Below are 18845 nucleotides of genomic sequence, written 5' to 3'. Positions count from 1 at the left end.
AGGACATTGGTCATTTTGTTAGCACAATGAACAGGGAAAAAATTTGGATAAAATAGGGTAAAGAAGTGAAGTAGATGTAAGGAATTAGGGTCCTGTTTTTATTTTATTTAGTCCTTTTATAGACATGTTTAGTAGCTTGGAGGTATCTATGAGACTAAAAGTGAAGGACTAGCTATCACCGGGCTTCGAGTCAAGAGTGATACAGTATGGTCTTGTCATTGAAACAAAGATAGTTGAATGATTGCGCTCTAATAATGTCCAACCTGTTTAAATAATGAAATTTGTAGCATCTTGTGTATCTTCAGAGGTCTACAAACCCTCTAATTCTCAGAGTATGTGTTTTAGTTGCACTCAGTATAAGCTTGTAATATATTATCACAGAAATACTTATATGAGGTCTCATTTTATTGTCCCATACTAATGTTTCAGGACGTTTCAGGTAGCTGTAAATGAGTCTCAAGGGTTTGCCTGTCTCTGAATGAGTCTGTGAGGCAAAGCTTGTAGATTTCAGTTCAGTGAGGGCTTTGACCAAGCTAATTCAGTGTTGCTAAGCAATGGATGTGAAGCCACATGCAGTGCAATCACTTGTCCCTATGTAGAGGAAGCTACTAAATTATGTATTCTAAGAGGACTCCCAACGAATGCTCACAAGCACCATTTGTATTGCAAATCTCAGATAAATAATATAAGCTAAAAATATGTAAAAACCCACACATTCTAATATGGCTGATTGAACACAGAGAACCATTATTTTAAATGTGCACCCAAATTTTTGAAATCATACACTTTTAAGCTGAAATCCCACCCTTTTCCTTATACCAGCCACAGGCTTGTTATTTCTTTTACACCATTATTTTCCACCCAAAACCTGGCACATTTTATGAATTCCTGTAGGCAAGCCCCCTTTCTGTCTGGAGAGATTCAGCTTCAGTTTTTAGAGAAGATGGATACATTTAACCTGGTTTGTGTTTTTTTTGTTGTTGCAGGTTTATGTTGTTGTTGGTATTGCAGCCTTGGTCTGTACAGGGTTGGTGATAATGTTAATCATCTTAAAGTTTGGAAGACATTCCAAGTTTGGACTAAAAGGTAAAAAAGCTGATGTTTTATGACTTTATTATGATCATGTTTTTGAAAAAGTAATTTCTATGTTGAAAAATCTATCATTTCCTGATATCTGTTCTGCTCTTCTTTCACAATTTGTTTGCTTTTTTTAAATTAATTGTTAATAAATATTTTGTACATAATTGCATTTATCAAAATACACGATAGAACGGTTCCTTCGGATTGAACTCTTGAGCTTTTAAGCGTATGATGTGTTGAACTTTGATTGAACAACTCAAATATTTTTATACGGTTTATTCTAAGTATGTCCCTGAAGCAATAATGCAAGCCCCAGCTGTCAGTGGTCAATTAAAGGGAGCATTGTATGTGTAAAGTGGAATGTACACACACTGTGTCCTGAGTGACAGCTACTTACAGCATAGCCATCACTTGCTTGCTACAGCACAGATGTCAAGCATTGCCTGCCGAGAGGAGCCTTCAGGTGCCTCAGAGGTTCCTGTTTACCTTGTCTGGATTAGTATGACTTCATAGGAGTAGATTTGTTAGATATACCACTCTTGTCTTTCAACAGTTAACAATACTATCCATTCACTTTGCTGCTGGACTTTGTGTAGTTCTTTGTAAAGTAAGAAGGTTTGATATAAGTGTAAGGAGGATTCCTTTTATTGTACTGTATCCATGTATTTGCTGCTTCATTTTAAACATGCATAATATGTCTGGAGTTCTGTTCATTTTTGCATTGAGTTCTAATATTTTAGACTGCAAAAATAAGTGGTAACCCCATGCAGATCCCATTATAGATTAGTGGGTCCATCAGATGCATCATGGCTCCTTTATCAATTGAAGTCATGACACTACTGTGAGCATAGTCTATTTTGTTACTAAAAGTTTACTGATCGTTCTCTGGAGATCCATTAAGGATGTCTTATGCCGATATGAAGAATTTATGTTCCATGAGGACAAAAACATCAAAACATAAATGTTTGCATATGTCCGTTACACTGGACCTACATATTGATGAAATAAAACAAATCCATAATTCGATGTACCTTTTAGTTGGCTAGTTTTAGATGTAATGGATCTGGCAGTTAAATAGCCCCCCTACAAGCTGCGAAATAATGCACTGGGGGATTTCCAGTGAGAATTTGGGGATTTCAGGTGAACAACAGGTTTTTGAATTTGTGTGCAAATCAGGAATTCATGCAGCCTGGCTGTATGGGAAATATGTGTCTGGCGGAATTGGTCAGCAGCTTTTCCAAGGCTATGTCGATGGTAAACACCAAATAATAGAATTAAATGGAGTTTAGAATGAAAAGTGGATGACATTGAATTATATGCAACTGTGATTGTAATTGTTCATATAGCCATTACTAAGCTGGAAACTACTAATGGAAGTGTTTAAATGGACAGGTTTCTAAAGCCATGTGATTGATAAATTATTGATCCCTTATTATATATGCTGTCTTATACAGAAGGTCTATCCACATGCAACACAGATAGATAAATAGATAGACAGACAGATAAATAGATAGATATTAGATAGATAGATAGATAGATAGATAGATACAATATGAGATAGATAGATATAAACAATATGAGATAGTGATCCTCTGTAACACTTTATTTATGTGATATCCCGTGAATTTATGGCGTTAGTAAAGATGGGAAGTATTTTGTATCTATCTATTTATCCATCTATCTATCTATCTATCCATCTATTTATCTATCATCTATCTCATATCTATCTTTCTATCTAATCTATCTTTTATCTATCTATCTATCTATCTATCTATCTATCTAGCTATTTAATCTATCTAATCTATCTGCTATCTATCTATCTATTTCCTATCTATCTCATATCTATTTATCTATCTATCTATCTGTCTATCTATCTGTCCATCTATCTAACTATCTATCTATCTATCTATCTATCTATCTATCTATCTATCTATCTATCTATCTATCTATCATATCTAGTATCTATCTCATATCTAGTATCTATCTCATATTTAGTATCTATCTCATATCTATCTTTCTGTCTATCTATCCTATCTTCTATCTATCTCTATCTATCTATTCCCTATCTATCTATGTACCGTATCTCATATCTATTTATCTATCTCATATCTATCTATCTATCTATCTCCTATCTATCTATTATCTATCTATCTATCTCATATCTATCTATTTATCTATCTATTTATCTATCTATCTATTTATCTATCTATCTATTTATCTAACTATCTATCTATCTTATCTCTGCCAAAAGTCCTTCTTTGCCATCCATCCGTTATAATCTTACATTTAGAGCTACCATGTCAGAAATGAAATATTCATACAAATGTGTTAAGATGGATGTAGTTCTAAAACTGGCATGTAGGAGCTATAACAATGGATACGCAGTAATGTGGGAATGCGTCCCTCTCTATTTTTTGCATACACGTGTTTAGGATCCACATCCATTCTATGGGCTGTGACACTGAGCTATCCAATGTGATAATGTGTTTTGACAGAGAACAGTGCATCACTTTTGTGGTATTCATCTCAAATTGACCTGTTTATTCTCCAGGGACATCATGGACTATTCTCCATTATTATGTAGTCTATTGATCACATGCTGAGCAGTATACAGTAGTCAGCACTAGTTTACAGCAGGCCACTGGTCTTACTAATGGCGTCAGCTGCAGAACGTTACGGTCTGGAAAATGCAGTCCATAAACTCAGTACCAAAGGTGATTTAATGATCAGTCTATAACTCTTTACAAAATCATCTTAATCGTCGTGTCTGCTTGTCCTCAGGATATAATATATAGAATCGCTATGATAATTATTGCATATCGTAAGTCTCGGGTGTGTAACCAGAGAACATGCTATAGCAGTAACTATTGGGGAGGAAGAGAAAACCACTAGTGGCCCCGCTATGCACAAGATGAACAGGTACTGCCATTTTGTTTGGAAGCTCTCCAGGCTTCTGTGGTGATGATGTAAAGCACATGTGAGGACATAGAGTTCATGGACCATAAAGAATAGAAGTAACAGCGCAGTTTTACAGTCTGTCTATATACACAATGATTGTTTTAAACTATTCTCCCGTGAATTGGATGTAATTACACCAATAGTACATGCACTGCAGGAGAGCAATATTAGACTTTACATTAGTATTAGGTATTTTGTCCTAATGTTTGTGTCTAGGAAATATGTAAAGCAGACCACTAGGATCACTTCTTGGTGGGGTTCATTTGGCTCCGTATACTGTATGTGTTGCCGTTACCTGATAATCTCATTGAGGGTTCAGTTGCTGGTAGTTTATAATCCTCTTGTCCTTGCTGCACTAGAAATCATCTCTGTATACATAGAATTATTGGTGGGTTTGTGGTGGGCTAGTGTTTATACACAGCAGAACATCTCAACCAGCAGAGCAAAGTATGGACAGTTTGTGGCAGACATAAAGGAGGGTACCACCATCTTGGGGTGATACAATTCTCATCCTCATTGCCCAGACACGTTCTGTCTATCTATATATCTATTTATCTTGTAGCATCTTGCTGCTTCTGTGTGAGCAGGTAATATTTGCATGTAGCTGTATAGATGGTCCCCAGAAATAATTTTACTAATGGGCCCTAGACACCCCAGTCCGACACTGGGTCAGCTGTGATCTGAGTTGAAGACTTGGCGGCAAAGAAAATTGTAGCCTGAAGATTAAAGGAAATGTGTCATCAAAAGTTTTTTTCCTGCCAGTAAAAAACAGATAGTAACAGATCTCCTTTTTTCTAATCTGTTTTTATTTTCTGATTGTAGATTTTTTTTAGGCTGTTTCCTGAACATGATTATAGAGGCGGCCATCTTGTCTGAGCTGTTCTTAGCAACATTTAGAACACATGGAACATAGGCACAATGAACAGAAGGGGACCTCTTTGACTTCTGTAGGACTTCTAGGCATGCTATGTGTCCTGTACAGAGGTCAAGAGGGAGTAAATAAGCTGTGATATCACCTATTATGAATGGTTTATCCCTTGTTATCTATATGTGGGTGATATCTGTCATTCTAATCCTGCCTATAATGTTAAGCAGAGAACTGCAGTAAAGTGATCTGAACGGACCAAGAAGCAGCGTCTATTATTAAGCTTACTGGCCAGTGGGAAAACTGCAGGATTTTTTAAAATAGATATTAACATGGAAAATAAAAAATAACCACCATACTGTTTAAAAATATTTCTAACATAAAAACATGATTTAAACAATAGGTCATTTTGCGATGACCTATTCCCTTTAATAAGCCAAATACTGGATTTTAGAATACCAGTGCACGTAAACTTGCTATAAACAGCTTTTGTTTATTGCTCATTTTCTCCCCTAAAGCAAAACTAAGCAGCTTATAAATAGTCTTCATTAAAATTGTCCAACCATTGTGGTGCGGTAGAGTCTATGGAACTCCTGTACAAAGTTGGCTATGCTGCTGCTAGTGATAAAGATTCAACAACACACTCCTGCTGGCTGCTGTTAGCTCTCTCTGCTCTCTCCCTCCCTTCTCTCTGAGTAGCCCAATGTTAAACAATCCAGCAGGGAGCAAGGAGAAAGTTGTACACAGCCATTGATTGTGTTTTTGTAAAAATAAAACAGTATTTCTACCAAATGAGTTTAGTGTGGAGAGGGAGAAATGCACCAACTCCTCAGAGAGGGGAGAGCTAGCACAAACTGCTCTGTACAGAGTATAAGTAGGGAGGGGAGCGTACATCAGAGTCTGCAGGGGAAGGGGATCAATCACATAAGTAGTGTATCAGTGTAGAGACAGAGAAGAGTGCCCAGTGCAGAATCTGCAGGGGACAGGGGGAATCACACACGCACAGAGTCAGTGTAAGGAGAAATCAGTCCAGAAACGAAGCTGTGCTAGTGTAGGCAATCTAGGGAACGCAGCAGTTCACATCCAGCATGTTTAACTTGAAGAAAAGTGCCCTCAGGCAACTATAAGCAGGTAGCAAACTACATATCAGGGGGTCTGAAAATGAACAAAGAAGTAGATTATGCAGTCTGAAACTTTTTATACTCCAACTTTTTTAACTCATGATGATCTATAAAGGCGGGTTTAGACTGCACGATGTAGTTGTCACGTACGGGAGGAGTATTTGCCGCCCTGAGCTCCACCCTCACCTCTGTTCCTGCCTACTTGCGCGGTCCGCCCTATGCGACGTTGTACAACTTGACGGTGGTTTCTAATCTGAGTACGTGCCGGGCCTTAAAAGTAAGAATACAATAAAGGAGACAACAACAAACAAAGTGACAGGCAGGCACTGAGGGGTTAATCAAATATCAAAGTCAATACGAGCCGAGGTCAGGAGCCAGGAGGAACAACATCACAAAAGGGAAAAGCAGGATAAAGTCAAACTTACGCCGGGGTTAAAGCCAAGAGGTCGCGTCAAATGCAGGAGGTAGCAAGAGTGAGATCAAAATACAACAAACACTTACAGACGAAATGCTGGTGAATGAAATAAGACCAATCACAGGCAACCTGTGGCATCAGGCTGCCTGTTTAAATAGCCCTGGCTGGTGAGTCACATGACGTGGCCAACGTCACGTGACTCACAAGTACACAGCCCAACCCAGCTGAGCACCGATCATCATTATCGGCGCTCAGCTCCTCTGCTGCTCGCCTGCTGCCATGAAGACGAGGACGCAGGCTGCGTTCCTGACCCTGTCTTTGCACAGGGCGCCAGCGGCGCAGCGAAGGAAGCACGCGCCGCTGGCCCCTCATTACAGTAGTGTAATATAGTGTTCCTTCCCGACAGTCGGCTGCTCATTCAGTCAAGGAGACTTGCAACGATCTTCACAGTATGAGGACAAGGGGTCGCTATTGCGATCGCTCGTCCTCACACATCTACATGGTTTCTGGGCAGCAGATCACTGTTTAGACAGCGCAATCTGCTGCCCAGAAACAATAAGGTGTTCCTGCATGAACGACAGGATCACCCAATGAACGAGCACAGTCGTTCCCGATAATCTGTCCGATAATTGGCTCGTGGAAATCTACCTTAATATAAAAGATTTTCTTTTCCTTGTCAAAGGTGTATATAGCCTTTAAATGATTGATAGCAGAACTATTGCCTTTAGGTTGTAGCTCATGTAGCATTTTTAAAACCATAAATGGACATTCACTTTAATAGTTACAGTATGTTGCAGTTCTGGACTGTTTCTTCAGTTTTAACCATCATTTTTATAGCTGCATCAAATCTAGTGCCTGACTAAAGCTGTCCATGCAGAAAAGATAGAACCTGCCCCAGCAGTTTATCCTAACATTCACAAACCAGCATCCTCTCCAGCACCTTCGGTCCCAGGCTTTGGCTTTTACAGATCGTTATGTTATTATGTTGGTCACTAGTAATTGAAGGTTCTCTTCTTTTCTACAATTATGAATATTAAAGTACCTCAATATTTTTTGTTGTGTTAGGCTAGCTGGGTTGCAATGCCAACTGTCCGGGAATTCCTGGACACTCTGCAAAAATAGGTGACTTTTTATCCTGTGTCCGTAAAGTAAATAGATGTATCTGTGATGTTTTTTTTAGGCTGGTGGTGCTTGACTAGATTATTTTGGTGGTAATTAATTATCACCATTTTAGAGCTCACAGTAAATGCTGGTAATGAGTTCTTATCCCTATATGGAGCTATAGACATGGATTACGTATATTCTTCATCATTCATAATCGTTTTCCAATTTGTCCGTAAAAAATGTCGGATGTCCGTGATTTGGGGATAAGTTGTTCAGAAAGAAGAAAAATTCTGGTTGCCAACTCTGTGGGCTAGTTTTACACTGGCGTTCGGGAGATCCAGCAGCCTGTTCTGGCAGGGTCAGGGAGCAGCCGTCATTGCCGGAAGCTACACGAATGCCGTCTTCGGGATGGGCAGAGATCTGGCCACAACCCGATAAGTTTGTTCGATTTTTTAATATTATAGTTCTATTTGTTCCAAAAAATAGTTACTACATAGAAAGCATTCAACATGAGTAAGGAGCTGTCAAGGTACAGCCATTATTAACTGTTTGATTGCTGGCAATAATATAAGCCAGCTCTTTTCCGTAGGACTATTCTTCTCTTTACATTAGGTTGTTCTACACATCTGGTATTGTGAATACGATATTTTAATATGGACTTGCGTCTGGGCTGCGACTCTCCAGAGAACACCGTCCATTTCCTCTCCTCTCTTATATTTCAGGTAGACTAGCCAAACTGTTCAACTGATAATAAAGATGAGAAAATTGGGAAATCAGATGATTAAAACATGATGTCACATAGCTGCTATTGTATTACCGCCAGTGACCTGGACAGACAGATAAGCCTAGTGAAAATGAGATGATAATAGGTATCAAGCTATCAAATGCTTTCTTTCAGTGTTCTTGAACTGAGTGATACATTTCCTTGATTGGTTGATATGGGTAATTATGCTGTTCTTAATTGTATGCATTTTTGTACAATATGCAGTATGCTTTTAGCAGTTAAAGCGGTTTTTCCAGGAGTAGAATATTGATGACCTGTCCTCAGGATAGGTCATCAATATCTAATCATTGGGAGTTTCACCTGACATCACCACTGATCAGCTGATTGAAGAGGATGTGAATTCCGGTAAGTTTTGCAGCATCCTCCCAGCATACCAAGCACAGCGCAATATGTTGCATAGTGGCTGTGCTTGGTATTGCATCCCAGGCCAATGGGACTGAGATGCAAATAGACCATGTGAGCGATGAACATGGCGTCACATGGCTTAGGAAAAGGTCACAGTGCTTTGAGGTATTAAAAATGGGCCTGGGCTGCAGTACCAAGCACAGCTTCTATACCATGTATGACACTGTACTTGGTTTGATGTAAGTAGGCCACAGCTCTTAGGCTACTTTCACACTAGCGGCACGGACCTCCGCTGGAACAGCCTGCCGGATCCTTCCTGCCGCTAGCGAATGTGTGCCCCCAGACTGCCACTCTGTCCCCATTGACTATAATGGGAGCGGGGGCGGAGTTCTGGCGAAGGCACGGCAGAGCATGGCGAGAGGCTAAACTACAACATGTCCAACATTTATTCCGGCAGCCTCTCGCCGTGCCTCCGCTGAAACTCCGCCCCACCCCCATTATAGTCAATGGGGACGGAGCGGCAGGACGGGGGCACACGTTCACTAGCGGCAGGACGGATCCGACAGGCTGTTCACCCGACGGAACAGCCTGCTGGAGGTCAGTGCCGCTAGTGTGAAAGTAGCCTTACCGGAGTGCAGCGACCTCTTCAAACAGCTGATTGGCAGTGGTGCCTGGTGTCAGACCGCCACTGATTAGATCAATAATGAAGTCTCGGATTACTCCTTGGTAATAGGATTGACAGATGGATGCTAAATCTGTTACCCTGCCTGTGTCATTTTAAAATGATCGACATTTTTTGAGCAGGTCTGCTTGCAATGTAATTTGCACTTCTATTTGCACTTGATTGTCAGAGAATATAGGAGCTGCTAAAAAATAAAACACAGTTTTTGTTTATGGTGTTAAATAGGACCTGTCACTGCCACAACTGCTTGCATTCCCCATGTAATAACACGTCTGCAGCATCTATTCTTATAAACCTATATTGTGCCATTCGTCTGTGCAAAAAATGTCCAACTGGGTGTCACCAGTTAGGGATGTGTCCTTTACAGTCTGACACTGGCAGTACTATACAAGAATACATTTATTTTGAACTATAAACAACCATTGTGAGAAATATCTGGCACTGCTATAAGGCATGCAAGCCATATAATCAGGGTGACAGCATTTTCTTTTTATTGTAGACTCTTTAGGGTGAAGTTGTTGATTGATTTCTGCCAGTTTTGCAGCATAAAAAAGGTCACAAATTATGACACAAATCGGTGCAAATCACAGTGCAAATCTTCACCTGATAGCAGGCATTGATTTCAATATCTGTCATTAGAACAATGGTGCCTTGCAACACTAGGGTCTTAGGTTCGAATCCAACCAAGGACAACATCTGCATGGAGTTTTTATGTTCTCCCCGCGTTTATGTGGGGTTTTCTCCGGGTTCTCCGGTTTCCTCCCACACTCCAAAGACATACTGATAGGGAACTTAGATTGTGAGCCCCATTAGAGACAAGCTTGATGCCAGTGGCGTACCTACCATATAGGCAAACCACGCAGCTGATATGGGGCCCATAAGGAAGAGGGGCTCGCAGTGGAGGAGAGGCCCACCCCCTAATTGCTCCTGTCTATGTTTCTAAAGCTAAAGGACCTTTGATGATGTCATCACAGGTCCTGTAAGGGAACTGCACAGTTTAAAGTGTAGTTCCTAGGTTAGAACAGTGCATCTGCCAGGACCTGTGATGACATCATCTTCAACATCACAGGTCCTGCAGGATCTAAGGATCTAGCAAAGGAACTGCACCAAAAATTGTCCTTTAACCACTAACAGCAAGTATTAGAAATTCACGATCAGCTCTGCATTTTTCCATACAGACTGGAATGGAGTGGTAAGAGGAGGTCCTCCACTTCTCATAATTTAACCCCCCCCCCCCCCCCCCAATGCCCTGTTTTTCCTCATTTTCCACTTCGGACAGTTTACAGTGACCACTACCTCATGTACCTCACACACACAGTGACCATAATGTATAACTGACCACATATTTCTGTAAACACTGCATCTACAGTATTATACCTTGTATGTCTCACATCAATACACTGCTATGTATATTTTTATATATATATATATATATATATATATATACACACACACACACTGCATATATTACACAGTATTATAGATGCAATATCTACAGGTATATAGTATATCCAGCAGTGTACTGATATGTAAGGTACGAGGTATAATAGATGCAGTGTGTACAGATATATAGTATTTACAGCAGTGGACTGATATGTGAGGTACGAGTTGTAATTTATACCTCATACCTCATGTCCTTACACTGCTGTATTTACTATATACCTGTACACACTGCATCTATTGTACCTCGTACCTCACATGTCAGTACCTGCTGTATATACAATATATCTGTACACACTGCATCTATTATACCTCATACCTCACATATCAGTACACCACTGTATATACTATATATCTGTACACACTGCATCTATTATACCTCATATATCAGTACACCACTGTATATACTATATATCTGTACACACTGCACCTATTATACATTGTACCTCACATATCAGTACACTGCTGTATATACTATATACCTGTACACACTGCATATAATATACCCTGAAACTCGCATATCAGTACACTACAGTATATACTATATACCTGTACACACTGCATATATTATACCTCGTACCTCACATAACAGTACACTGCTGTGTACACTATACATCTGTACACACTGCATCTATTATACCTATTTTGTGTGCCAGGGCTGTTTTGTAATCTCAATCCAGCCCTGATGGCATAAATTATAAAACTCAGCAGCAAGCATAGTTCATGGAACATAGAGAGAGGCCTGGAATTGGTAGTGGGAGGGGCTATAAACAGGGAATGGGGGCCCAATTTAGATTCTTGCTATGGGGCCCAGGGATTTCTATGTACGCCTCTGCTTGATGCTAATGTCTGTAAAGTGCTGCGGAATATAGTAGCGCTATATAAGTGCATAAAATAAATAAAATAAAAATATTAGAATAGCCAAATGTATTAAGAGGCATGCGTCTCTAATTTAATTTGTCACATTTACCTCCAATGCACTTCTTAGACCTGCTACAAACAAGTGAATGTGAGTCACATGTGGTTCAGGGGCCCCGTGTATCATCTGGCTCTCTGGCCATTGGCAACTGGTTTTCTTGATTCACATATTCTGTAATCAGAGAAGATGCAGTTTGAGGAGTTGGCTTCATGCACCATACAAGATGACGGCTTATGTTGGCCCATTGTAGGAATGTAGAGTGCAAGTGCTCAGTCTGCCATAAGGACAGCTGGTTACATTAAGGAATGGAGTGTGAATGCACGTCAGGGTATTGTAAGGGCTGACAGCACATCTGGTCCCATTAATAAGTGTAAAGGGAAATTGCCTTAATTTACATTAATCTGTTATGGAGTATGAACTCTTAGCTCTCTATAGCCATAAAGATGTATACTGTACTAACACCTTACTCTATACTGTCCTGCCCGCACTATATACAAGTATATCTTCCACATAGTGTAAACTGCTCACCTTAATGTCAAGATCTCTGTAAGTAAAAAAATAAATTAAACCTGTAAATATATTGTCATATAAATATACTGTGCTATTATATCTAATTTATACATGAAGACAACGGGCCAGATTTATCATGACTCTGACAGCTCACTCCACTTTAACATATGGCTAAAGTCAGTTTTAGCCAAGTCAGATTTATGATCGGCCCTTTAAGACTGTAATAAATGTGGTTTGACGGTAGCAGTTTATTAGTCAGTAAGCAGCTTTACAAAAGTCGCACGTTTTTATGAAAAAGTCGCACGTTTTTATGAAAAAGTCGCATGTTCTATTAAAAAGTCTCATAAGATAAGCATGGTCCTCACTGGAGTGAAATTGCAACTTTTTTGCGACTTTTTAAATAGTCCCAATAGTAAATCTGTCTAGAGATTCATTTACATAAGAAAACACGCCCACTTTCAGAAAACTGGCGAGCATAGCGCAGAGCAGAAAAAATTTGTGCGCAAAAATTTGTGCGCAATTTTAGCGTTTGGGACTTTTTGGGGGGAATTTTTCACTCCATTATTCTGACCTGAGCTAATGATAAATCTGGCCCAACGTCTTTCCATATGCCCTTTTAGGATGTATGGACACATCATAGAGGGAATTCCACACTCTTTTATGTGCTACATGGTTGGCCATTTATTTGAATAGCTGCACGTGGTACTACATTGACCATGCAGAGTGAAAACAGTAGCTGGATCCATTTTGACACAGACCCTGGATGATATATTATGTATATAAAGGAATATAGAGTGTATTGGAAGTGGTGAAGAGAGGAGAGAAGAAAGTAGACAAAAAACAAATGAGGAGGAACAAAAACCCAAGAGACGCTTGTAATCCTAAGCCCTGTATTAAAGGGTTTTTCCGATGGTAGTTCTCTTCTCAGGAAGTCTGAGCAGTGAGAAGAGCTGGAACTCCAGCCAGCAGAACCATATTTTGTGGAACTAAGCTGGACTGCTAGAGCTGGTATGATTCATATCTACAATTACTGAATCAATTGGACAAGTGTGACAGGTTAAAAGGCTCAGTCAGCTTCCATGTAAAGCTGAAGGAATGCTCTCTCTGGCAGGTATGGGCGTTGCTCTGCTCACGTCACTTGCTCCTGTGCTCCCATGCTCCAGCTATTTAGACCCACCAGGCTTCCTCTCCAACCACTAGAGCAGCCCTCTAGCTCTTGAAGGGCCAGCACTTGCACTCTAAACTTTCCCAGCCTAAGGCCGGCCACCCTGGGGTTCTTAAGGCACTTTCCCCTGTGCCTGAGCAATAGGTTCTAGTCTGCTAGTGTCTTGCAAAAGTGTTCTGTTCTAGGTTTGTCTGCCCATTTACCAACTTTTGCCTGTTTCCCAGATTTGACTCTTCACTGCCTGACCTGACCTCTGCCTGATCTCTGTTCTGACTCTGAGCTGTCCACTCTGACCTTGGACTTTTTATCAGATTGCATGAACTTATCTTGCCCTGACCTTGGCCTGTCCCTGACTATGTTTTTTTTTTTTTTTTTGTATTCTGATCCCTCAGTGCTCAAATCAATTTGAAGAGAGACTACTCCAACATATAGCAGCCTAGTGCTTTTCCTGCAGCAAAGTCCAGATCCCTGTATAGGGAGCCATGTAGATAATGTCCTTAGGAGTATCCTCAAGCTAAATCTGTTAAAGTGTCACAGCTGATCCACATCCGCATTGTAATAGTTACAGCATTTAATGCTACCATTTGATAGAGAGTCCAGCAAGGCCATGAGTGGCCACCATTCTGAATGCCAGCATGCTTCAGCTGAGTCTAGCTGTTTTCTTGCATCCTGCCTAAATAATAGGGAACATCTTCACTCATAATTTGCCTTTGGATAGTAAGAACGGTGTGACATCTGAACATCCATATGCATGGATAGTGAAATACATGGTTTTGGATATGTTTAGGAAAAGATTTCTATGTTTTAGGATAAATCTATAGGAGAGCACCATAGGTTCTGCTACATGCAGAACATAATAGCTGCAGCAGGGGAGGTGATTACTGGGTTCTTGACGAAGCAGAGAGTGAACTGTATGGTGAATTCAGTGGGCAGCGAGCAGAGGAAGGAGTTGCTATAGCAACCGCTCTTAGTCGCAGACACAAATGCATCCTGATTTCAAATAAGGGAATAGACACTTTTAAAAATGCATGAAGGTTCATACATGCTTCATACATATGTTACTACTCCAAACCGTCAAGGGAAAAATCCCATCTACCCCCTTCTCCAAGCTGTTTACTATTTAAATACTGCTTTACTATTAGAAAGCATCCGAGAGCGAGCACAGAGCAAGTCTCTCCTATTTATAGATGTAGAAACTGCAAATAAGGATCAATGCAATTTCATATGCCAAGCTAAATGCTTCAGAAAAATATACAAATCAGTTATAACCTGCATGGGTGGTGACCAGGGGTGTAGCTATAGGGGGTCCAGAGGTAGCAGTCACTACCAGGTCCAGGAGCCTGAGGGGGCCCAAAGACCCTTGTGCCATATAAAAGGACACTGGTATTATAGAAAGTGCATGCTGGTCAAGTTACACCTCTGGCTGGAGGGAAGGGGTTAGGTCAAGAATTTGGATTGAGGGGGGGTGCTGTTTCAATTTTTGCGTCAGGTGACACGAAAGCTATGTGTTTCCCTGTCCCTTGCCACAAAGTAGCGGGCCCAAGCTGAACTCTTGCACCAGGGCCCCTAAACCTTTAGCTACGCCCCTGGTGGTGACATTAGATTTGCCAGCCTCCTCTATAGAAAAAAGTAGTGTCGCTGCTCTATGCCAGTGTTTCCCAACCAGTGTGCCTCCAGCTGTTGCAAAACTACAACTCCCAGCATGCCCGCACAGCCAAAGGCTGTCCAGGCATGCTGGGAGTTGTAGTTTTGCAACAGCTGGAGGCACACTGGTTGGAAAACACTGCTCTATGCAAGTACAGTGGCTGAACAAAGCTCAACTTCGTATATAAATCAGCTGTTTAAGGCTACTTTCACACTAGCGGCACGGACCTCCGGCAGGCTGTTCCGTCGGGTGAACAGCCTGTCAGATGCGTCTTGCTGCTAGTGAACTTGTACTGCTGCTCCGTCCCCATTGACTATAATGGGGGCGGGGGGGAGTTCCTGGTGAGGCATGTCAGGGCATGGCGAGAGGCTGCCGGAATAAACGTCAGACATGTCGTAGGTCCGTGCCACTAGTGTGAAAGTAGCCTAACACTACTAGTATCCAGTGGCGTGCCTAGGGTGTTTGGCACCCGGGACTGGTCATTTCTCTGGCACCCCCCCCCCCCCAATATTTAAAAAAAATTGTACCCCCTTACAGTAGTATTGCCCTCATTGTACAATCTTCACAGTAGTTTTGTACAGATGTGTGCCCCTCACAGTAGTTATTCCCTCTCTGTGCCCCTTTCACAGTTTGTAATGCCCTCTTTGTGCCCCCTTCACAGTAGTAATACCCATTGTGTCCCCTTCACAGTACTAATCCCCATTGTGCCCCCTTCACAGTAATAATCCCCATTGTGCCCCCTTCACAGTAATAATCCCCATTGTGCCCCCTTCACAGTAATAATCCCCATTGTGTTCCCTTCACAGTAATAATCCCCATTGTGCCCCCTTAATAGTAGTAATGCCTAGTGTTGGGCGAGCATGCTCGGTCGAACACCATTTTGACTTGAGCATCTCAATGCTCGGCACATCGCGGTGTTCGGCCAAACACCACGTGTGCTCGAGCGCGATGCTCAAGTCTCCTCCCTGCACGTTTGTTGGCTGCTATGCAGCCAATAAATGTGCAGGGAAGTACTGGCACTCACTGTAATGCCTCAGCCATGTTGGCTACTGGCATTACAGTGATTGGCTGGCCAGAACCCGTCATCGGGTGCTATATAGCACCCGATGACACGTGGTTCGGCTCAGTCTTAGTCAGGGAGAGCTGCAGTAGAACGGACAGATAGTGTAGGGACAGGAATAGTTTTTTTCAGGCAGGATTTACTGTTGAAAGGTGTTAGAAACCCAAAAGTCCTTTTAAATACTATTGTTTTATCTGGCTGCAACATATATTATTAGTGCAACCTGCGCTAAATAGCATCTGTTGTGTTACATTTGCGCATCCTAAATATCTGTGACATTCAGCGCAATTGTTTGGCCACTGGTGACAGCGACATTACCGGTGCTACATCTCCTGTATAATGTTTGCGCATCCTAAATATCTGTGACATTCAGTGTAATTGATTTGCGCATTCACTTACAAAACCTGCGCTACTGTGCGTGTGACATACTTGCAAGCATATATACCATTTAATATGCTCAAGGTGAGCAGTAAGGGACGGAGAAGCACGCAGAGGCTGTAGCCATGGGCGCGGTGAAACTGTGCCTGCTGCCAGAGCACAAGAGACACACTAGCTTCATGTCCCAGTTTGCAGGCTGGTGCAGGACACGACTCTCGATGTCACACCAGTAGTGTCGATCACGAATATTCGAATTTCAAATTTTTATCGCGAATATAGGTACTTCGAAAATTCGAAAATATTTCGAGTATAGTGATATATATTCGTTATTTCGAATATTCGATTTTTTTTTAAAAATCAGTACACATGATCCCTCCCTGCTTCTAGCTTGTGGGCCAATGAGAAGGCTGCAGTATATTTGACTTTAGGAGTGGTGTTGTTTGCGAATTTTCGTAATGCGAATTTTCGTAATACAAAATTTTTATTGCGAATTTTTCAATTTACAACTATTAGACTAAGAATATTATAGCACTATATTAGCTAAATTGCTCTATATTCGATTTTTTTCGAATATTCGCTATATTGCTATAACTTCGCTTTTTCGAATATTCGGAATATTCTAAAACAAGAATATATAGCAATATAGCGAATATTCAAAAAAAAAGAATATAGAGCAATTTAGCTAATATAGTGCTATAATCTTCTTTGTCTAATAGTTGTCATTTGAAAAATTCGCAATAAAAATTTCGTATTATGAAAATTCGCATTACGAAAATTCGCAAACAACACCACTCCTAAAGTCAAATATACTGCAGCCTTCTCATTGGCCCTCAAGCTAGAAGCAGGGAGGGATCATGTGTACTGATTTTAAAAAAAAAATCGAATATTCGAAATAACGAATATATATCACTATACTCGAAATATTTTCGAATTTTCGAAGTACCTATATTTGCGATAAAAATTTGAAATTCGAATATTCGTGATCGACACTACTGGTGTGACATCGAGAGTCGTGTCCTGCACCAGCCTGCAAACTGGGACATGAAGCTAGTGTGTTTCTTGTGCTCTGAAGTTCAGATTGGAAAAAAATGACAACTATAAAAAAAGAAGAAGATTATAGCACTATATTAGCTAAATTGCTCAGTTTTTTTTTCCGAATATTCGCTATATTGCTATATATTCTTGTTTTAGAATATTATGAATATTCAAAAAAACTAAGTTATAGCAATATAGCGAATATTCAGAAAAAAAAGAATATAGAGAAATTTAGCTAATATAGTGCTATAATCTTTTTTTTATAGTTGTAATTTTTTTCCAATCTGAACTTCAGATGAGAAAAAAAATTACAACTATTAGACAAAGAAGATTATAGCACTATATTATTAAAATTGCTCTATATTCGTTTTTTTCGAATATTCGCTATATTGCTATATATTCTTGTTTTAGAATATTGCGAATATTCGAAAAAACAAAGTTATAGCAATATAGCGAATATTCGAAAAACAAAAAACAAATATAGAGCAATTTTGATAATATAGTGCTATAATCTTCTTTGTCTAATAGTTATAAGTTGAAAAATTTGCAATAAAAAATTCGTATTACGGAAATTGCATATTACACAATAATTACCTTGCAGATTTTTCGAGTAAAAAAAAATCATAGAATATAAAGAATATTCGAATTTGCGAATATTCGACGAATATTCTACAAAATATTTGCGAAATATTGCGAATTCGGATATGACCCCTGCCGCTCATCACTACACACCAGTGCGACCAAGTGGTTGGTTGGATTGCAGCAGATAATGCTTCCCGTCGGTTATACACCACCCTGTCTTCCACAAAGTCCCATCTCAGTAGCCAAGAGTCTGGTCAAACAAATCCTCATTATCATCCTCCTTTCTCCCCCCATGGACAGTTTTGGCAAACAAGCGATCCCACACTCGGATATTCCAAAGGAACTCTTTTCAGCGCCATTCCTTCATTTGTGCCTCTCACCAAGCCCGCTTGAAGAGGGACATGAGGAGATCTTGTGCACTGATTCCCAAACTCTTGAACATCCACAGTCAGAAGAAGATGACAGTGGGGAATGGGAATTAGTATTTCACAAGGTGGATGAAGATGATAAGACACAGTTGCCAATAAGTCAATGTGAATTAGTGTCTCAAGAGGTTGATGATGAGGATGAGATACAGTTGTCAAAAAGTGAGGTTGTCGTTAGGTCAATAAGTCAGGAGGATGACCAGAGTGAGGAAGTGGAAGAGGAGGTGGTGGACGATTAAATCACTGACCCAACCTGGGAAGGTGGCAAGCCGAGTGAGGACAGCAGTACAGAGGGAGAGGGATCCGCAGCACCGCAACAGGCTGGAAGAGGC

The 18845-nt window shown here is 40.5% G+C and overlaps 1 protein-coding gene across 1 annotated transcript in view; it reads left to right on the top strand.

Moving 5' to 3' along the window:
* NTRK2 (neurotrophic receptor tyrosine kinase 2) overlaps window positions 1-18845 on the top strand; it is a 270802-nt gene that overhangs the window by 117705 nt on the left and 134252 nt on the right. Inside the window, exon 12 of the mRNA XM_044273679.1 lies at window positions 987-1086. Coding sequence (XP_044129614.1) covers window positions 987-1086 — 100 coding nt within the window. The remainder of the gene's footprint in view (window positions 1-986; window positions 1087-18845) is intronic.

This window comes from Bufo gargarizans, chromosome 1 (assembly GCF_014858855.1).
Source record: "Bufo gargarizans isolate SCDJY-AF-19 chromosome 1, ASM1485885v1, whole genome shotgun sequence".
In the NCBI taxonomy this organism is placed as follows: Eukaryota; Metazoa; Chordata; class Amphibia; order Anura; family Bufonidae; genus Bufo; species Bufo gargarizans.
Note: the sequence above shows the minus strand (reverse complement) of the source record. Positions and strands in the feature narration are given on the sequence as shown.